Below are 16,917 nucleotides of genomic sequence, written 5' to 3'. Positions count from 1 at the left end.
ATCACACAAAGAACACAGTCAGCATGGCGGAACCTGAACACAGTAACCCGAAACAATAGAAACCGTGGTGAGGCTCACTGTCTGTAGCTCCCAGCTCTCTGGTACGCAGATAGCCTCGTGAAACATAAATATTTCTTTCTACGGCTAAAATAAGCCAGCCGGGCTAAAAGCATTGAATGGTTCACCAGTATTTTCCATCCCCTGTGAAGTGTCACTGTAGGACTGTAACTGACTGAGTTAAACACAGCACTAAAAGCGGTGGTTTACCTGAACCAATCCTGACACAAGAAGAAGAAAAAATTAAAGTAAATCTCATGAAGGTCTGGTGGATAAGTCTGATCACATTTATTATATTAGGGCCAGTTTCCTCCAGCCAGGCCAGGATATTCAGATATTTCCAGCAGTGGATTACTCCAGAATGGTCTGAAAATCTTATCACACCCACATGAACTTTCTGTGTGTTTATGCGCATGCATGCTCAGACACACGTGTGCATGTCCCATACATACAAACAAAATAGAAATATCCACATATTGCATGCATATATGGGTACAGCTACATATAGATATAGATAGATATATGCAGTATATGTAAACACATTGATGTTATCAATAGAATAATACGCGGCATACAAAGTTGTAAATGGTAACATTGTCAAGCCTTAAAACTACACAAAAGAAGGAAATGCTAAAGTTTTAGAACCAATTTCCAAAATACTCAGGAATGGAGAAAGTGGTAAATATAAACAAAATGCCTGGGATCAGAATCTTGTTTAGTGATAGAGTTGATATCCACTATAATACCTCAGTAATATGTTATGGACCTAACTTTATTGTACTCATAATTGTTTGTCAGACTTGCGAGGTTGCCAATCAGTCTGCTAAAATAAAAATAGGTTCTGAATGTAAGTAAAGCATTGATCCTGGTGGCAGCTGATTATGAGCTATTTTATTCCAGTTACACTTCAGCAGGGCTAGGTCACTGTCTGATTACTCTAAAAACACTGTGCCAACAAAACACTCAGGACCTGCCTCTGACTACAGGCCTAGGCCTGTATATATTGACATGATTTAATAGAAGAGGGAACATAACCTGTGGAATGGATGTTACAGACTAAGAGGTAAATGGGATGGCAAGCTTAATAGAAGTGCCTGGAAACTAAATAACTTAGAAATAATTTGCAAGGCTGAGTTCAGCATTTAATCACAGTCACTCTAAAGTCATGTAAATGGCTTTCTAGAAGATACAGGGTTAAAAAGTTAAACTGGAAATTTTGAAAGACATTGCCACGATGTACATGTTTAAAAAGGTGATATCTAGGAAGGGCTGTAAACCCCTCAGTTCCATCCGGGAGCTTAACTAAGCCACTCATAATATAAATATACTTCATACCTGAGCTGGAGCTGCTGTTTTTCTGCTTTGTATTTTGTCGAGACTCTTTCATCCATGGGAATATTTGCTTGGACATGGTGGGGGAGTTAATAATGGGGCTCTTGGTGGTGTTAGCTGGGGCAGAATTGCTGCTGGCATTTTGAGGTGGCGAGACAGAGGGCGGAGGTGGAGGTGGTGCTGGCTGGCCTGGAGGCGGCTGCTGTTGCGGCTCTGAAATAACTGGGGGCTGAATGGGTTGGCTAGTGATGGTCCTCATGCAACTCTCGTTGATTTCATTGGCCTTAGGGTGGGACACAGCACTGCCAGGTGACTGTAAAGAGCAAGCTGGTCGATGATACTCAGTTTCCACAAGCGATGGAGCTGGAGGATATTGCTGCTGAGTAGCATTGTAAGCGAAACCATTTGCTCCTTGGTAGGGGTAGCCACCATAGATTGCAGAGCTGTCGTAGTAGGTCGCTTTTTGCATTTCGTTGTTTCCCAATATTTATTTCACAAACTGACAGGGTCTTGACACCCTTAAAGAATAACATTGGCACCCCTCTGTCACGTGACGTTCCTCCGCCAATGGCCTCCCCTGGTAGACCTAGGGTGTAGGGAAAGCACACTCGAGTGAAGAAATAGTACAAATCCATCTTACTTTCAATAGCTAAGTGACATGAAAGCCATAAAAGAAAAAGTGGTCAGCAATATTTAGCAGCATGACTTGGCCTTAGGCTACGAGAATTTCGATGTAAAAGCTGCCTGAATTTACTGGCAGCTACAAGTCTCTGGTTTACTGCACCAGGAGAGGGGTTTCCTAGGGTTTATAACCCCGAGAATTGTTTTATCGTTTATCTCGCCGGGAACCCGAGCGGTTATTTAAATACCAGGCTTCCAGATAGGGGTCGTCAAGGAAAACGTTTGTTACGCTAAAGGAGTGGGTCCCTTAGTCACTTTCACTGCCGTAGGATAATAATAAAGCTTTCTCCTGCACGTCCCAGTAACCACTGCCGTCTGATTTTTAACACGTCTAGTCCCGTTCCGGTTCGGATCAGACTTTCTACATTTTCATGCATACGTGTTTTTTTTCCCCCGTGGGAAAGAAAAATACAATTCGAACCCATTCCCGGAGATTCCCACGCGCGCGGTCGACCACACATTTTGTTTGTCTGTACGCTAGGTCACAGAACCAATGCAAGCTGACACGCATTAAATGGAGGAAGCGGTACTTGCAGATTAAGCTAGCGCTAACGAGGTGCTTATATTCCGATATTTAATAACCCACCCTCCCATGCCCATAAATCAGTTTTAACGGCAGTGAATTTAGCTGGGACACAAATCTGGCTAGCAGGAGCAAACAGCTTTGCAAAGCCATCAAAGTAAATCATTTGGGGACAGTTCTCCAGTTGTCACTTGGGAACTTTCTCTCAAGTGAGCCCGGTAGAATCGGACTGTTTGGAAATTCTTTCTCTGCGTCTTTCGCTTTAAAAAAATCCCAGACATGAGACGTAGTTCTCCAGGGAGGAGGATAATATTCCCAAGCTCATCACGCCCATAAGGAATCAAAACCCTTTTTTACAGTGATTTTGGAGCTACTTCTTCTCATGGTAACCAACGACTTCTACCTGCTAAAACATGATGGATTGGAAAAAACACCAGGAACCTGAAAAACCAGCGTTCATCTCCATGACCACGGCTTGAACTTTCCTTCCAACTTAACGATAATAGGTTCTGTCTTTGAAACTGCTATGTAATTTGATGTATGAGGGTCATTTGGCTGGCGAGAGGGGATGGACACACAAACCAGAAAATGCTCCTACAGCCTTTGCGAATCTCTTTTGTTAACTCATGCTGTTTACCTGCCTGACAATAACGAGTTAAAGATGTGCCCTTAAGAATAGGAAAAGGGGATCTGAATGTTATCTCCAATCTGGGAACTTTTAGGCCCATATTATTCTCAGAAATTAAAATCCTGTTCTCCACGCCCCACCCTCCTCCCTGTTGCTGACTAACAGCTTCACCAGGTCAAAAATAGTTCCTCTGAGTGCTCTGCGGACTTCGGCTGTTTGATTTTTTCCCAGGGTGCCTAAAAGCAGATGAGCCTTTGGGGGAGAAAGTGTTAAGCAACATACAGCAATAACTGCAAATCTAGGTTGCAAGTGGTACCGGTTGCTTACAAAGAAAAGGTCCCTTTATTTTATTATAGACTAGTTCATTTAATAACGCTCCAAGAGGGTGGTCACCATTTGATTTTTTATTAATTAAGACCCTTGGATCCGACTGAACTAATAAGCTGGTCAAGATCTCTCACACATATACTGCAGAGCATACACATATAAACCTAGTAATACCCAGTTCCTCAATTATAGAGCACCACCTTCCATGTCCCTGGTTACTTTGCCTGGTTCCCAGGCCCTAGAGTAATTTCATTCAGCTCCTTTGAAACACACAGAGACATGGGACTCGCAGTCTCAGGAAAACAATTCATTCATGAAGGACTAGAGATCTGAGTCACCCCCGGGTCCTGGTGGCCCCTTGAGAAAGCTCCACATTCTAGTGGACGTTTTAAGGTTTGCTCCAGTGAGCAAGGCGTTCAGGCCGGTTCTGCTGAGTAGAAAGTCTGGTGGGGAATGTTTTCGGAGCTCCTGCCTCTCCCCCATACAAGCAACTTGATCTGGGTGGAGAGTTTGATCAGGGGCGAGGGGGTGTCTACAGCAAGCAGCGCAGCTCAGGTTTTGGTGGCCCAGGTGAGGCAGCGTGGGCGCAGTTACGGAAAAGTGGGAAGCTGTGGGTGCAACCTGGCCAAGTCGCTCTCTGAAAGGGGCCATAGAGGGGGGCAAAAGTTTGTCACCAAAACTAGTGCCTGGGCTGGCCGAGGCTCTTCGCACGTACACACTGAAGACAAAGGGTCTGAGTCTGTCTTCGGTTATACCCGCGCGACCCCCACCCACCCCCCACTTCACTGAGGTCTCATGGGGGTGAGGGCCCCCAAAATCTTGCAGCGGCCCCTCCGCCGTCCGGCTCTATATCTGCGCCTTAACCACGGGCCACTTCCACAAGCTCTGCGAGAGCTAAAGGAGCCCCAGAGGAAAGTTGCCTCGGTAGGACTTGCTCCCCGCTACGCCTCCCTCCCTGATACACCAGCCACAGCCCCGTCCTTCCAGCCCCCCAGCCCCGACCCTGGAGAGGTCCCCAGGCCGAGGCAGGAAAGGCAAGTTGCCCGCGCTGGGAGTGTGAGGGATCCGTCACAGCCTGGAGGAGGCTCCCGCTTGTGAACTCTTCTTGAACCGAGATTTAAGTCTATGGTCATAAATCACCGGGACACAAACTCCGCCATTCACCGCTGATAGCAGCGTCTCTGTGGCCTGCTTACCTTAACTTCTGACGACTCGGGCGGCAGCCTGCGCGCTCTGCGGAGACCCGGGGGCGCACCCCGGGGCTTTCCCCCGGCCCAGTCCCCTCGGCTGCGGGATGGGCACCGGCTCAAGTCGTCTGCGCCAGGAGCCCACCGGCCGAGACTGGAGGCGCAGGACTGGCCGGGGCTGGCTGGTTCGGCTCGGACCCCCGCTCTCCCCCTGCGCAGCCCCTAGGGCAGCGAGCGGGGCCCACCCAGCAGAGCCATCGAGTCTCAGGGCGTCCCTCATGTAATGCCACCGAAAACGGGTATGTTTCTTATGGATATTACAGCCACGACACGTCGGGGGTGGGGGGGGGGCGCCGCGGAGTCCGGGGCAGGGGGGGGTGCACAAGGAGGGAGAGGAGCGAGGCTCCCCCCGCACCCGGGCGTCACTAAAGGCCAGGGAAATTATGCTAATGAAGACAAACGGCGCTCACAAAGGGTCACTCTCCGCAGCCCCTGGCTGGGGGGTAGGGAGCGGGGCTGGTAGCTCTGGAGGCTTCCCCCCGCCAGCGCCGGCAAGCTGCGCTTTTGGGGAGACCGGGGCAGCCCAAGCACAACCCCAGCGACCGTCACCCGGGGGTCCTGTCTCCCCTCCGAGCGCTGCTCTGGGCGCCGCTGCGCGGGGGGCCGCTTGAAGCCATTAGAGGCAGTAATTAATAACACATGCGTGCCGGAGGAGTCCCACACATGCGCACCCACCCGCCCAGATAGCGGCACATCCTGGGAGAGTCACATCTATGCCCGGGTAGATGTGCCCGGGGAGCTCTCCCCCCCGCATGGGCGTACGCCTCCTTTCACCTATTTGCACCCATGCTTTGGACTCACGCGGCACGCCTGTGTTTGCACGCGGATCTGGGGGGTCCCTCACGTGGGGCCTGCAGGGCTTATGCATGGGGCGTCGGGGCTTTCTTTAAAAAAGCAAAATAACCCGAATTTGACCCCAAATACCCGAGGTGAGTGGAGTTCCCTGCGGTCACCTTCCCGGTGGACGCGAGTTTGAGGCCATAAACCGGCAGAAAGGAGCCGGTTTGGGGGTACGGCATTAAGCGGCGCTTTAGAATAACGAGGAGGTGTAAATTTGTCCTTGCTTGGTTCATTGGGGTGTTAAGCATAGGAGCCGTGCGCTTAGCCAGGCGCGGGAGCGCGGTGGCACCTTACGGCCAGAGCAAAGCGACACCTAACAAGCCCTGCAAGGCCTGGGCGGCCTCTTACGCATACCAATGGTTGTTGTGGTTTATGGCTAGGCAAGATTTATGGCTCCATGCAGCAGGGCTGTAAACAGAGCACCCCACCGGCCGGCGCTCGCTCCTCCTGGCAGAGTGCGGCGGTACAACTTGAAAGGGGAAGTCGGGCCGCGTAGGAGGGGAGAGGAGGCAAAAATTCACTCGTGTGCGTTTTGCTTCAAACAGCCCCCTCGCAGGCGGCGTTTGAAGAAAAGCTGCTTCGGTCAATAATCAACCCGCACTTTTTCCTCATCTCTCAACCTGCTGAGGCGTCTTTCTCCCGGCGCAACTAGCACGAGACGAGCGCAGAAACGGCCAGAGCACCTCCCCCGCGCCAGGAGGAGAAAGTGGGGGTCCTTAGACTCCCTCCCAAACCTCCGGCCGCAGGAGGCGGGGACCGATCTGGGAAACCTTTCGGGCGACCGAGGGAAGAGTGGATGGTTTAATAATAGCGCGTGTAAAGTGCGGCTGGAAATGTGTATCTTGTTTTGCCAGGGGAGGAGGGAGAAGGGGAGAATCTTTGTTCTAATTCGTGGGGATTGCCGGGGTATTTTAATTCAAGAATTTAACCGGGGGTGCCGGGGTGCGGTGTATTTTTCCCGGATACATTTTACTGCACCAGAGCAGAGAGTTACTTTGCAATAACTCTAGACAGGTCCTGGCTGGCTGGCTACCCAGAGACGTAATTTTAAGGCGCGCAGGTGATTTTTCTTTGTGCCACCGGATTTGAATTTGATGTAACAGGAAAATGCGCGTATTCGCACCGAGCGCTATTCAAAGGTAAACTCGTGTGTCTTTTACTAATAGAGAGAAGACATTCCTTCTTTCTCACAGACACCAATGGGACACTAAGGGTTTAATCTGAGGGAAGGGTTTCTTCTGTATTTTGGCAAAACATTTGGAGATTTGAAATTGAATTTTGTTCCGGAGAGTGTACATTGTATGGGAGACCTCTCTGCCCAGGGAAATATCCTTAATCATAGTGTTAAAATAGCTAATATAAATCTTGATTGGATCCATTCTGACAGAAAATGCTTCAGATTGTAAAACGATTTATAATTTCCAGATAATTGAGGGGGAAGTAATCGGTGGGAAAAATAGTCTACCTTCCCGAAAGTGTGGAAAGGAGAGAACTGAACAAATTACTGATGAAATGTTCATCCAAACGACCACACAGAGGAGCCAGGATGCGAGTTGCCTCAGAAACTGAGTGCATTATCAAATCTTGCAGGCAAGCCCGTTTAATCGGCATCGCTGTTTGTATTATCGAACACCATAGGACCGCAATTGACATTTCATTTTGTATTTACTCAACACGCTGATTATTTACACAAGTCGAAAGGCTTTAGAAATATCCATCTGCCCAGCTGTTCTCCGCCACCCTCGTTTCATATTGGCCCCTTCTTTTTATTTATGAGGGTTTTAACTGGGCCAAAAACGCACCAGAACTGGCTCATAAATCCTCAAGAACGATGACAAGCAGCAGGGCTGCGATTACAGCTTGCCTTTTATTTTCACGGCGCGTTTGGGCCCTTTTAAAATATGGCTTAGCCTGGTTTCGCTTTAAACCCCCTTTGGGGTGAAATAGCCTCCTTTTAATTGCATTAGAAAAACACTATGTCTAATAAAGAGGAACATGCTTCTTTCTGTGTGTGGGGCGGGGGGGATTGGCAGTTCTTTGGGTTCTTGTTCGGAGAGTATCTGTTGGCAGCAGACCCCGAATTCCACATTTCCGCTTTGTGGGACCCGGGCGGAACGGCCGCGAGTCGTTCTCGACTAAACTCTACCCGTGCGTTCCAGGAAAGAACGTTTTGTTTCTCATCGTTCGATTCTTTTTTTTTTTTTTTCCTTCTCTTCTCCATGCCCCGCTCATAAACCGAGTAATTACAACCGCCCAGTAATTCGGTACAAAGTGACACCGCCGCATCTAGACGAGCGGGCTGCCCCAAATCACTGGCAACATAAATCAAACCCCGGCACTCTGACCTTTCCCAAAGCTGGAACTCGCGGGTGGATGTAATTTTATATAACGTTTGTCCCCTGGATAACACAAGGAATCCCCTCATTAAGGGGTTAGACGAGGTGCACACAGTATAGGCAGTTATACAGCGCAGGTTAGATCACAGTGGTAGCGCTAGGAAATTTAGTGATCACGTAAATCCTTACAGAAGGCAGATCGTCCCCTCCCCCTCCCCTTCGCTTTCCATATTTCCCCATCCAGAGTAAAACACATTTCCAGAGGCTGATTTATGGTTAGAAGCACCGGAGGGACATTTGTTCAGAGCCGGATCATTCTTAGATAAATCCAAGTTTGGTTTCACTAAGCAAAGAAAGGCAACCCCCTTCCTCTGCTGGAATCGCTCACCTCCAGCACTGTCCCAGCCTGGCTGTCTCGGTAAACAAAGTCCCACTAAGCATCATAAATAAAATGGCAGCCCAATTGCATACTCATCGATTTTCAGAGCTGGGGTCGGCAAAACGAGAGCCCAGAAAAGCAAACAAAACCACAACAACAACAGCCACAAATCGCACCCCGGTTCCAATCCGGAGGTGTCTCAGGCTGCCGAAACACTCGTCAATACACAGACATTCGAAGAAAAATAAGATCCTCCCAGTCCCCATTTGGCCATAAACGACCATAATAACGTAGCTTTAAAAGAGATTTAACGGAGGGAGATCCCCAGAAAAGAAAGCCACAATCTGGGGGCGGGAGGGGAGCTCAGAAACTCTCTGCTATCTTTGCTGCGAACAGCCACTTGAATATTTACTGCAGCAAATTGAAACAAAGGGGGAAACGAGGCTTCATTTGAATCCAGCCTTTTCTCCTGACCTTTGCCTCGGCCAGCAATAACTCACCGCGTAAATGAACAATCAACGGAAATACCTTAAAATAAAATCCATCCTTTTTAACGATGCATCTCGTCCTATCAGCTCGACAGTAACCGCTCCATAAGGACCGAGCGCGGCGGCCGAAAGGCAATGCTCTCGCAAGGGAGAGGGAGGGGGAAAATAATAGAAAGCAGGTCTTGCTCTGAACAGAAACTGGAAAAGCGTAATCACAGGCGAAGCCAGCCCGGGTCTCCACTCCAAATGCCACAATAATGCGCTGTATTATGTGCTCACGTGGTCATACGTCAACTTAAACCCTTTTATTTGAAATAGGGAATCACTGAAGGAACGAGGTTTTTAAGCGCACTTCTCTGATTCCTAACGCCTGCACCAAACACCCTGAGAAGAATTTAAAGGGAAAAAAAAAAAAAAAAAAACCTCAGGAGCGAGCCGGAGGCGAGTGCGTCCCCCCCGCCCACACACACTTACTGTGCCTTTACACAAAATCACATGCAAGGTAAGAGGAATTATTTTCATATTCTGTGATTGCGATGAACTTTTATACCGAACCCCATGGACTGGCGTTTCCCGACCATACCCGCCACCCTGAGCTACGTTTAGTAACGGCCTTTTCTGCAGCCCACTAATAAAAGCTAAGCTAGATCCTGTTTCCAGAAGGACCCCCCTAATGACGACTCTAACTACCACTCTCCCCTACAGGCTATCCTGCTATTGTATGGCGGTGGCCGAACACCCACACTTTACAACAGAGCAGCTGTAGAAACTAAAAAGCCTACAATTACCTGACAAAGGCAAACAGAGTCGCTTCTAATAACGGGGTTGATTTTTGTCGTTGTAACGCCCTAGGAAGAGTGCGCCTGGCTTCACCGTGGACGAGCTGAATTTTGCAAAATCTTCTGGGACCTTCCTGTTCAGCCCCAGCTTACGCATTTCCTACACAGCTCCTTGAGTGATGCACAAAATTATAGGCTTCTAACGATGAAATATTTAGAAACGAGATGACTGAACTGGCCGGCAAAGGGCACAGCCCTCAGATGCGTCCCCTGAGTTAACCTATGGAATGAAGGAGTTTCTAATCTGAGGGAAGCCTTCCGCCTAAGACTTAGTTTTTCCTATTTACACAACAGGAAAAAGAAACCACGAACTCCAAGAGCTCTTATAAAGATAGTTGGGGTAAACAGCTCATTTCGCCGCTTTTACTGTGCCCTCCTTCCACCGGGGTGGTTTCTACACTGAATTTCTTAACACCATGGTGCATTTTCCACCATGTCATTTAGCCCAGTTCTTCCCCTCCCCCACTCTACCACTGTCGCAAAAAACTTTTAGCATACTTTTTACATTCTACCACGCCACCATTTTTATGGGAGATAATCAGATTTTATTTTATAAGCGTTGTGAGTGCTTAGAATGATCTCGCTTGGATTATACGTCGAAACATAAGCGGTTATTGGAATTTAAACCTATCATCTCTGGGATAGACTAGCAGGCATTAAAACAGAAGAAGAATTTGCAATACTTCAAATGAAAGTGACTCTTATAGCAGAAGAATGTGTATATATTATCCCCACTAAGAACCCTGAATTAAAAAGAAAACCCTGGGAAATATAACATACCTGGCAAATGCAACTCCCTAACTCGAACGTTATTTTAACTATGTAGCAGAATACTAAAGTTAAACCAAGAGTGAAATTTACTAGGGATGGATTCATGATTATTTTAATAAACTGTTTGTAGTTTCCCTAAAAGAAAGGCTAAAAAAAAGTTCTGTTGCAACAATGCAGCTGAAATTAATGGATAACGGAGCAGATGCTGGAAAAGCACAGCTAGTCTTGCTTAGGTCTCTTGTAAAAAATTTGTCGACTGCTTTGCGTCAAAAGCAGAAAGATGGCTTTAGAACTTGCAAGCTTGAGCAAATAGAAACTACAAAAGCAATAAATCACAATCATAAGTCAGAGGTACAGCTTAAAGTTAAATGCCTTCACGCTAGCTGTGGTTATTGGCTTCAAAAACCTATTTCTATGAACATCTTTATTTGTATTAATGATCGAGGTAATGGTAAAACTACAGTTTAACAATTAACTTCATATATAGAGTGGCTATGCTAATTCATTATTGAGAAAAGTAACTTCTTGATGTATGAATTACTTCTTCAGGATGTGCTTCAGAAGAGCGGAGAGCCTTTCTAACTTTACTGGTTCCTGGAGCGCAGCTGAAAATAATTCCCTTCCACCGGTTCTGGAATTCATTTACTTTGGTCAACTATCAAGATTAGGAATTTTCAAAACACAAATTGAACTGGACTTGGAAATAACAGAGGTTTGATTTGCCTTGCCATCCAACATATTGCTTTGTTCCTGGAGACTCAACATTGTTTTATTACCTCAATGATTTGGAGCCCTGAAAAGTTTGTTTTAAGAGCTGAAAACGTTAAGTTTCTCGGAAGATTTACTGTTGATTTTTATGCTATGTGCACATGTCTTTGCATTGAGATTCCAAGCAGCAATATCAACAAGCAGCAGTTTTAAGATGTGTGCTAATAAAGAGAGTCCCTTTGTGATAGATTTGAATGCAAATATTAGTATTAATCGACCTTTAAAGTGGCTACATAAGTACATTTTGTAACATTCTTGCTCTCTGGGTACCTTTAATTGATTTGCTTGTGTCACTAGTTAAAAGGTAAGACTATCCACCTATGTGAATGAAGAAATGGAAATGCTATTTGGTAAAGATTTTGTATTGCCTTTCTCTCCCTGTTGAAATTCATATTGCCACAACTGTTTATGTATAAATATGTGTTTACGTATAAATGTTTGTCCAGCTGAATTCTGGACATTTCTTTTGAGGTCCGGAAAAAAGATTTTTTTTTTTAAAACGATAGACCTGTTTTAAGACCTTTGACTGAGATGGAATGGAGTTTGCGACTATATAGTTAACATACAAATAACGTTTTTGGACCACTGTATATATGGGGGCATGGGAGATAAAATGATTATTCTATTGAATAATAGTTTCTTTTGCTTTTCCTAAAATGCGGATGGATGCATATCTTCATCTTCTCTTTGTAGGCAAGATTCCAACAGGCTCTTAAATCAACATAAGCAGCCTTTGTAGCCCTATAATTTATGGCTGTAGTTTAAAGGTAGTAAACTACACTAATTACGTATCAACATAAAAATAAGCAGGTAAATCTGGCAAGCACTTGAAATAGTTCTATACCAGCCTCTCTCTCGTCTACGACTGGAAAAATATAGAAAAGCCACCACGAAGAGCATTACATTTCTTTGTTTAAAAAACAATCGCCTCCCGAAAGCAACACGCGCACAAAGCAGAGAAGTCCAAAAGGAAATAAAAGGCATAAAATCCAGGCCCCTCTGGTGTATTTTTGAAGCAAAAGCCAGGCTTGCTACATTCGGAACATTTATTTTACACCCCTGTTTCCAAACCACACAACAGTCATTGCAAAAGTACTCCGGGGAACCAACCCCCCAAAACCTAGGAAAGCAGCCCAATACTAAAAATGCTCCTACGACCTGTCCCTTGCTTTGAGGCTTCGATTTTGGAAGGAACTAAAAGAATGGACAAAGAAATCACCAACCTCCTCCTCTCCTTAAGTTACTTTGCATTCTTCCTGTTTCGAACTCCTCTAAGAGGACCGCTAGAGCTCCGCTTTCATATATTTCTTTGTCTGCAGAGGCTCTCGCATTTACCAGCCATAGAAGATGAATGGATTCAAGCCGGAAAATTCCAACTAGGTTAAATATTTATCACAATAAAATGTCATGGTAGCAGCATTTCTCCCCCTATATGCAAGCACTGGGAAACACGAACGCTCCACCAAACCGTCCCACCACAGATTTTATTTTCCGACGTCCTTACCTCCTAAAATTTCTACCAGCGGATTGAATTGTTTCCTGCTGTTATCGCTCAGCAACTCGACTTTTTCGGTGCACTGGAGTTCTGTAAATAAGCAACAAGCAATGCCCAAATGAGACGCAGAAAGGAAGATATTTATTCGTACAAAGAAACTATTTGATTTGCTGAATTCTTTTAGAAGACAAAAGTCCTGGGTGCGCATAGGGCTGCTGAAGGGAACCCATTGATTAGTGTGATGTGTAAAAGATACTTTATACAACAGTAAAGAGCACTGGTATCTGAACATGCCTTTTGTGGTAGCCTGCTACGCCTTCTGTCTCCAAGTGTTTGGAAATATTGTCATGCCAAACTCTAGTTACATGAATGTATGCTTTATTTCCCTCTGGGAAATCTTTGTTTGGGATCATTTAATCAAGAGCAGACATTAAACACTACTTGTGATGCTCGTCTCCATTGACTAAATCAAGAAAGTGGTTCCAGCTTAAGCGTAGGACATGGTATACCAGGCTTTGTACAAAACAAAGCAGCAGAAATGTAGCACTTTACAGACTAAGAAAATGATTTATTCGGTGATGAACTTTCGTGGGACAGACCCACTTCCTAGTCAATGGCTTAAGAATTCCAGCCCGAGTCTATTCCCGCTGAATACTCTGGGAGCTCTGCTGTTGACTTCATTGAGCGCAGGATCGGACCCTTCAACTCTTTGCTAAAAGCTGTCGTGGAAAAAAAGAATTCGACGAAGCAGGAGCACTTAGATGTTGTAATTGTTTCAGTCTTTTAATACTACGGGCCCCAAAAGCGGATAATCATATTCTCCACATATTTTTAATGGATCGCATTTAGCGAAGTTATCAGATGAAATAGTGTAGTCTCTGCATTCATTATTCCTAATAAAATCCTATGGAGTGTTTCTTCATACTGTCGGTAAATGCAAACCATAATAGTTAACTAACACGGGTTCTTGGAAGGGTGTCATCCGAGCCTTGCAAAATGCAGAAGAGATTTTGCTTTGTAATTTACGAGCTCCATAATCACTACAATAATTTGAAATTTGGCGTAGAATTACAGTCCCTATCAAATAATGCAATAAAAGCTTACTGGGCTGTTTGTTTCCACCTTCATGAATTTAGAGCTCTCGCGGATCATATCCGCCGCCAAACAATAAACAAATTGAAAGTTAATTTTTATATGTGCTTGTCTCCAGCTAGTGTCCGGGCGCCTGCTGTTTCCTTAGCTTTGATAGCCACACCATGTCAAAAACTACAGTGGGGACATGAAATATTTGTATTTTATAGTAACACCCATTCTTCAGCCATTTTGATCCATAATCAATAATCATGTTATCAACAGCAATAAAAATCGATCCGAATGTCTTGATTAGATTTACCCACCTCCTTTGAAGCACCAACCCGCATCTGAAAATGGTGCCAACCGCTTTCTGCTATTTATTTTGAAGCTATTAAGTCCCACCACAATATTTTATCCTGCTACAGTCCTTTAAACTATACTTCTTCTTGAAAGAGTTGCTAAGTAGCAATAAAGCCCGTTACAAACGCTATGACTTCTTTTTTTTTTTTTTAAACTTGTTGTTATCCCAGATTCTAATATTCATTGCGGCACCTTAACTTCGTACATAAATCGTTCAGACTAATGAGTCATGGAGAAATTTGCCCGTGACTTTCCCTTTACAATGCTTGCTGCCTTTCCATTGCTTTTTGGCCCTGCGTTAGGAGCCGATGATTTATTAATGCCAGGAAAATTGAACAAAGCCGCCTTCCTGCACTGTGGTACCCAGCCGTCCACAGTGTGAATCAGAACATTCTCAAATGTGTTCGAGTCGGTAACACTTCATCAGGAAAAGCCATAATGTGACCACAAAGCAGCTAACACAAAGATTTCACGTTGCTAAATATGAAACGCGCTAAGTAAATACTCAGCAGACTTCAACAAAGTTAGTACAAACAATTCAGTCATCAAGCTATAAATACACACTAAATACTCACCAAACACAGTCCCTACTGCTGTCTTAAGAAGTTGGGACTCTTTCGAGATAAATCAGGGCCTTTTTAAAAAACTCACTCAAATAGGAAGTTGAGTTTCACTTCAGAGGGAAGCACTCCTAGTGAGAACTGACGGCCAGAGATCCATTCCTCACTATCTGCATTAATTATTTAATGAGTCACGTGACCTCAGAGATTAAAATTTCAATATCTGCCCAAGCCCAGAGACGCAACACCTTTATCTGCTCGTGCAGGGTTGCTGTTTGGCTTAGTTAGGTCCCATCATCGCTGTTGTTTCTGACAGCTTTTCAGTTTCTCGGGAGAGCGTTTGGACATTAATAACCCGCGTTTGTCTGCTGGCGTAAGAGCAGGCAGCTCCGCGGACCAGAGCTTGAAATTAGTCATTTCATTCCGGGCTTTTATTATCTGCAGCCGACTGTGTTAACAAGCATAATTGTAGCCCAGCCCTCTTCTAACAGTTATTACCGATGATGATAGGAAGGCAATGCTTGTACCAAATATATTTGCCCTTATGACGCCTTTCAAACGGGCAAAGAATTGGCTCCTGGCAGTTTATCAATATACACGCGCTCCTGGGGGGGGGGATTATTTGCGCTACCATGTGCACACCTGGAGGGAAAGCCGGACAGGAAGTTAAACAAGGGGCTGTCTTACACAGCAGTGTGCGCCTGGCCTAATGTCTTTGACTTCCGAGCTAAGCTCCCCCCTTGCAGCCTTTTGAATCGGTGGGCCTCATTCAGCCCTGGCCTGCTCTGCTGAAGGACTGGGATAGCCCTGGGGTACAGGCAGCGAACGTTTGCAGAGTCAGTCCCCGTGGGTCTCCCCCGGGGTGACTGGCCCACCTTCTGGTGAAGGAAGCGCTTGGGAACACGGCGTCCCATTCAGGGAACACCCACACACCGCACCTCCAAAGCCAGAGTCCGTGTCCTGGCGGTTGTGCCGGAGGAACCCGCAAGGGGGTGGAGAAGGGAGACAAAGGAGAGATCCGAGGGTCTGTGCTGCCAAAACTCACGGCGCGGCCCCCCTCTTGTTTTTTGTTGATTGCGCTTCAGGCCCACCCATGTCCTGGTTCTCCTGGACCCCTACCCCAGCGCGCCCTGAAGCAGACCGCCCCCGCGACGCAGTCTGTTGGCTGCTGGGAGCCTAGGGGCTCTGGGAGCGAGTGAGGGATGTCAGAGTCGGGTCCAGCAGCCGGCCTCAGGGTGGGGAGGGAGGCTCGGGCTGGGGAGGGGAGGAGAAAGAGGGAGCCTGTCAGGACCTCCCCACTGCCCCCCTCCCATTTCCAACCCCCAAGAAGCGGAGCACAGGGCGCAGAGTGTACCAAGAACGTCAGCGCTTTGGCTAAGCGCTCCGTGGAGAGCGGTGGTCGTCGCTAAATGCTGCGCGGGGCTTGTCACATCACAGATGAGTTCCTCCGGCCATAAAACACCAGGTACCTCAGAGGTTGCAAGTAGAAACTGGGAGAGAGACCTTGAAAAAACCCACCATTTCCCCCCACCCCCCGGTGGAAAGGGGCGGGGGCGAGCGGCCCGGCTCTAGCTGTGACCACTGAAGTGACTCCGACCTGATTTTCGTCTCTATTTGAAATATTGACAACCTTCCACCTTCACCATTCTGTGTCTTAGTCCTTTGTGGCGCGAGCAGATAAATACGTGTGTGTGAGAGAGAGAGAGAGCGAGAGGCAGAAAGCGGGAGAGAGACATTTAGGGCCAAGAGCTGGATTTAAAAGGGGACTGCCTTTAAAGGTCAAGGGTTTGAAGGGTCAGTCTGCTTCTCTACAAAAACAATTAATGGGATAGAAAATTTGTCCTTTCAGTGAACTCTTCTGGTTGCCCTAGCAAAGGCTGGACAATGCCAGAGTTTCAACTCCGCCATTTAATTTTCTAGGTGATTGTAACACTGATTATGTCACTCGAGGACCCAGGAACACTGGCCTGTGCAGCTTTAAAAAGGGGGTGGGGTAAAATGAAAATTTACCTTAAATGAGGATAATCTGCCATGTGATATTCTGCAGTCGGGGGCTGATTCTCCTCCAGCAAGACAGAATCCATTTTTTTTAGCAGACAGCCAAGATGCTGTGTCTTTACACATGACCACATTTTTTTCTTCCAGGAAAATCCTTTGCGTCTTCACAGACTTTTTCCAAGAGAATGCCTTTCAAAATGGCTGTTGAATTACA

The 16,917-nt window shown here is 46.3% G+C and overlaps 1 protein-coding gene and 1 long non-coding RNA gene across 6 annotated transcripts in view; one reads left to right on the top strand and one right to left on the bottom strand.

The window, feature by feature from the left end:
* HOXA3 (homeobox A3) overlaps positions 1–16,917 on the bottom strand; it is a 43,873-nt gene that overhangs the window by 2,383 nt on the left and 24,573 nt on the right. For 2 of the 5 annotated variants that reach the window (XM_074984575.1, XM_074984577.1), the window contains 3 exons: positions 16,716–16,904; positions 12,721–12,801; positions 1,393–1,975 (listed from right to left, as the gene is read on the bottom strand). In XM_074984575.1, the coding sequence (XP_074840676.1) occupies positions 1,393–1,858 (466 nt within the window). In that variant the 5' untranslated portion in view covers positions 1,859–1,975; positions 12,721–12,801; positions 16,716–16,904. Of the gene's footprint in view, positions 1–1,392; positions 1,976–8,878; positions 9,151–9,626; positions 10,021–12,720; positions 14,266–16,715; positions 16,905–16,917 lie in introns of those variants that run through there. The other 3 variants (XM_074984578.1, XM_074984579.1, XM_074984580.1) reach the window with 3 other exon arrangements.
* Positions 4,708–12,486, top strand: LOC142007932 (uncharacterized). The gene is made up of 3 exons (XR_012644042.1): positions 4,708–5,034; positions 9,157–9,340; positions 10,998–12,486. It is a non-coding gene; the product is annotated as an uncharacterized LOC142007932 (long non-coding RNA).

Source organism: Carettochelys insculpta, chromosome 2, assembly GCF_033958435.1.
Source record: "Carettochelys insculpta isolate YL-2023 chromosome 2, ASM3395843v1, whole genome shotgun sequence".
NCBI lineage: Eukaryota > Metazoa > Chordata > Testudines > Carettochelyidae > Carettochelys > Carettochelys insculpta.
This window is presented reverse-complemented; position numbering and strand designations above follow the sequence as displayed.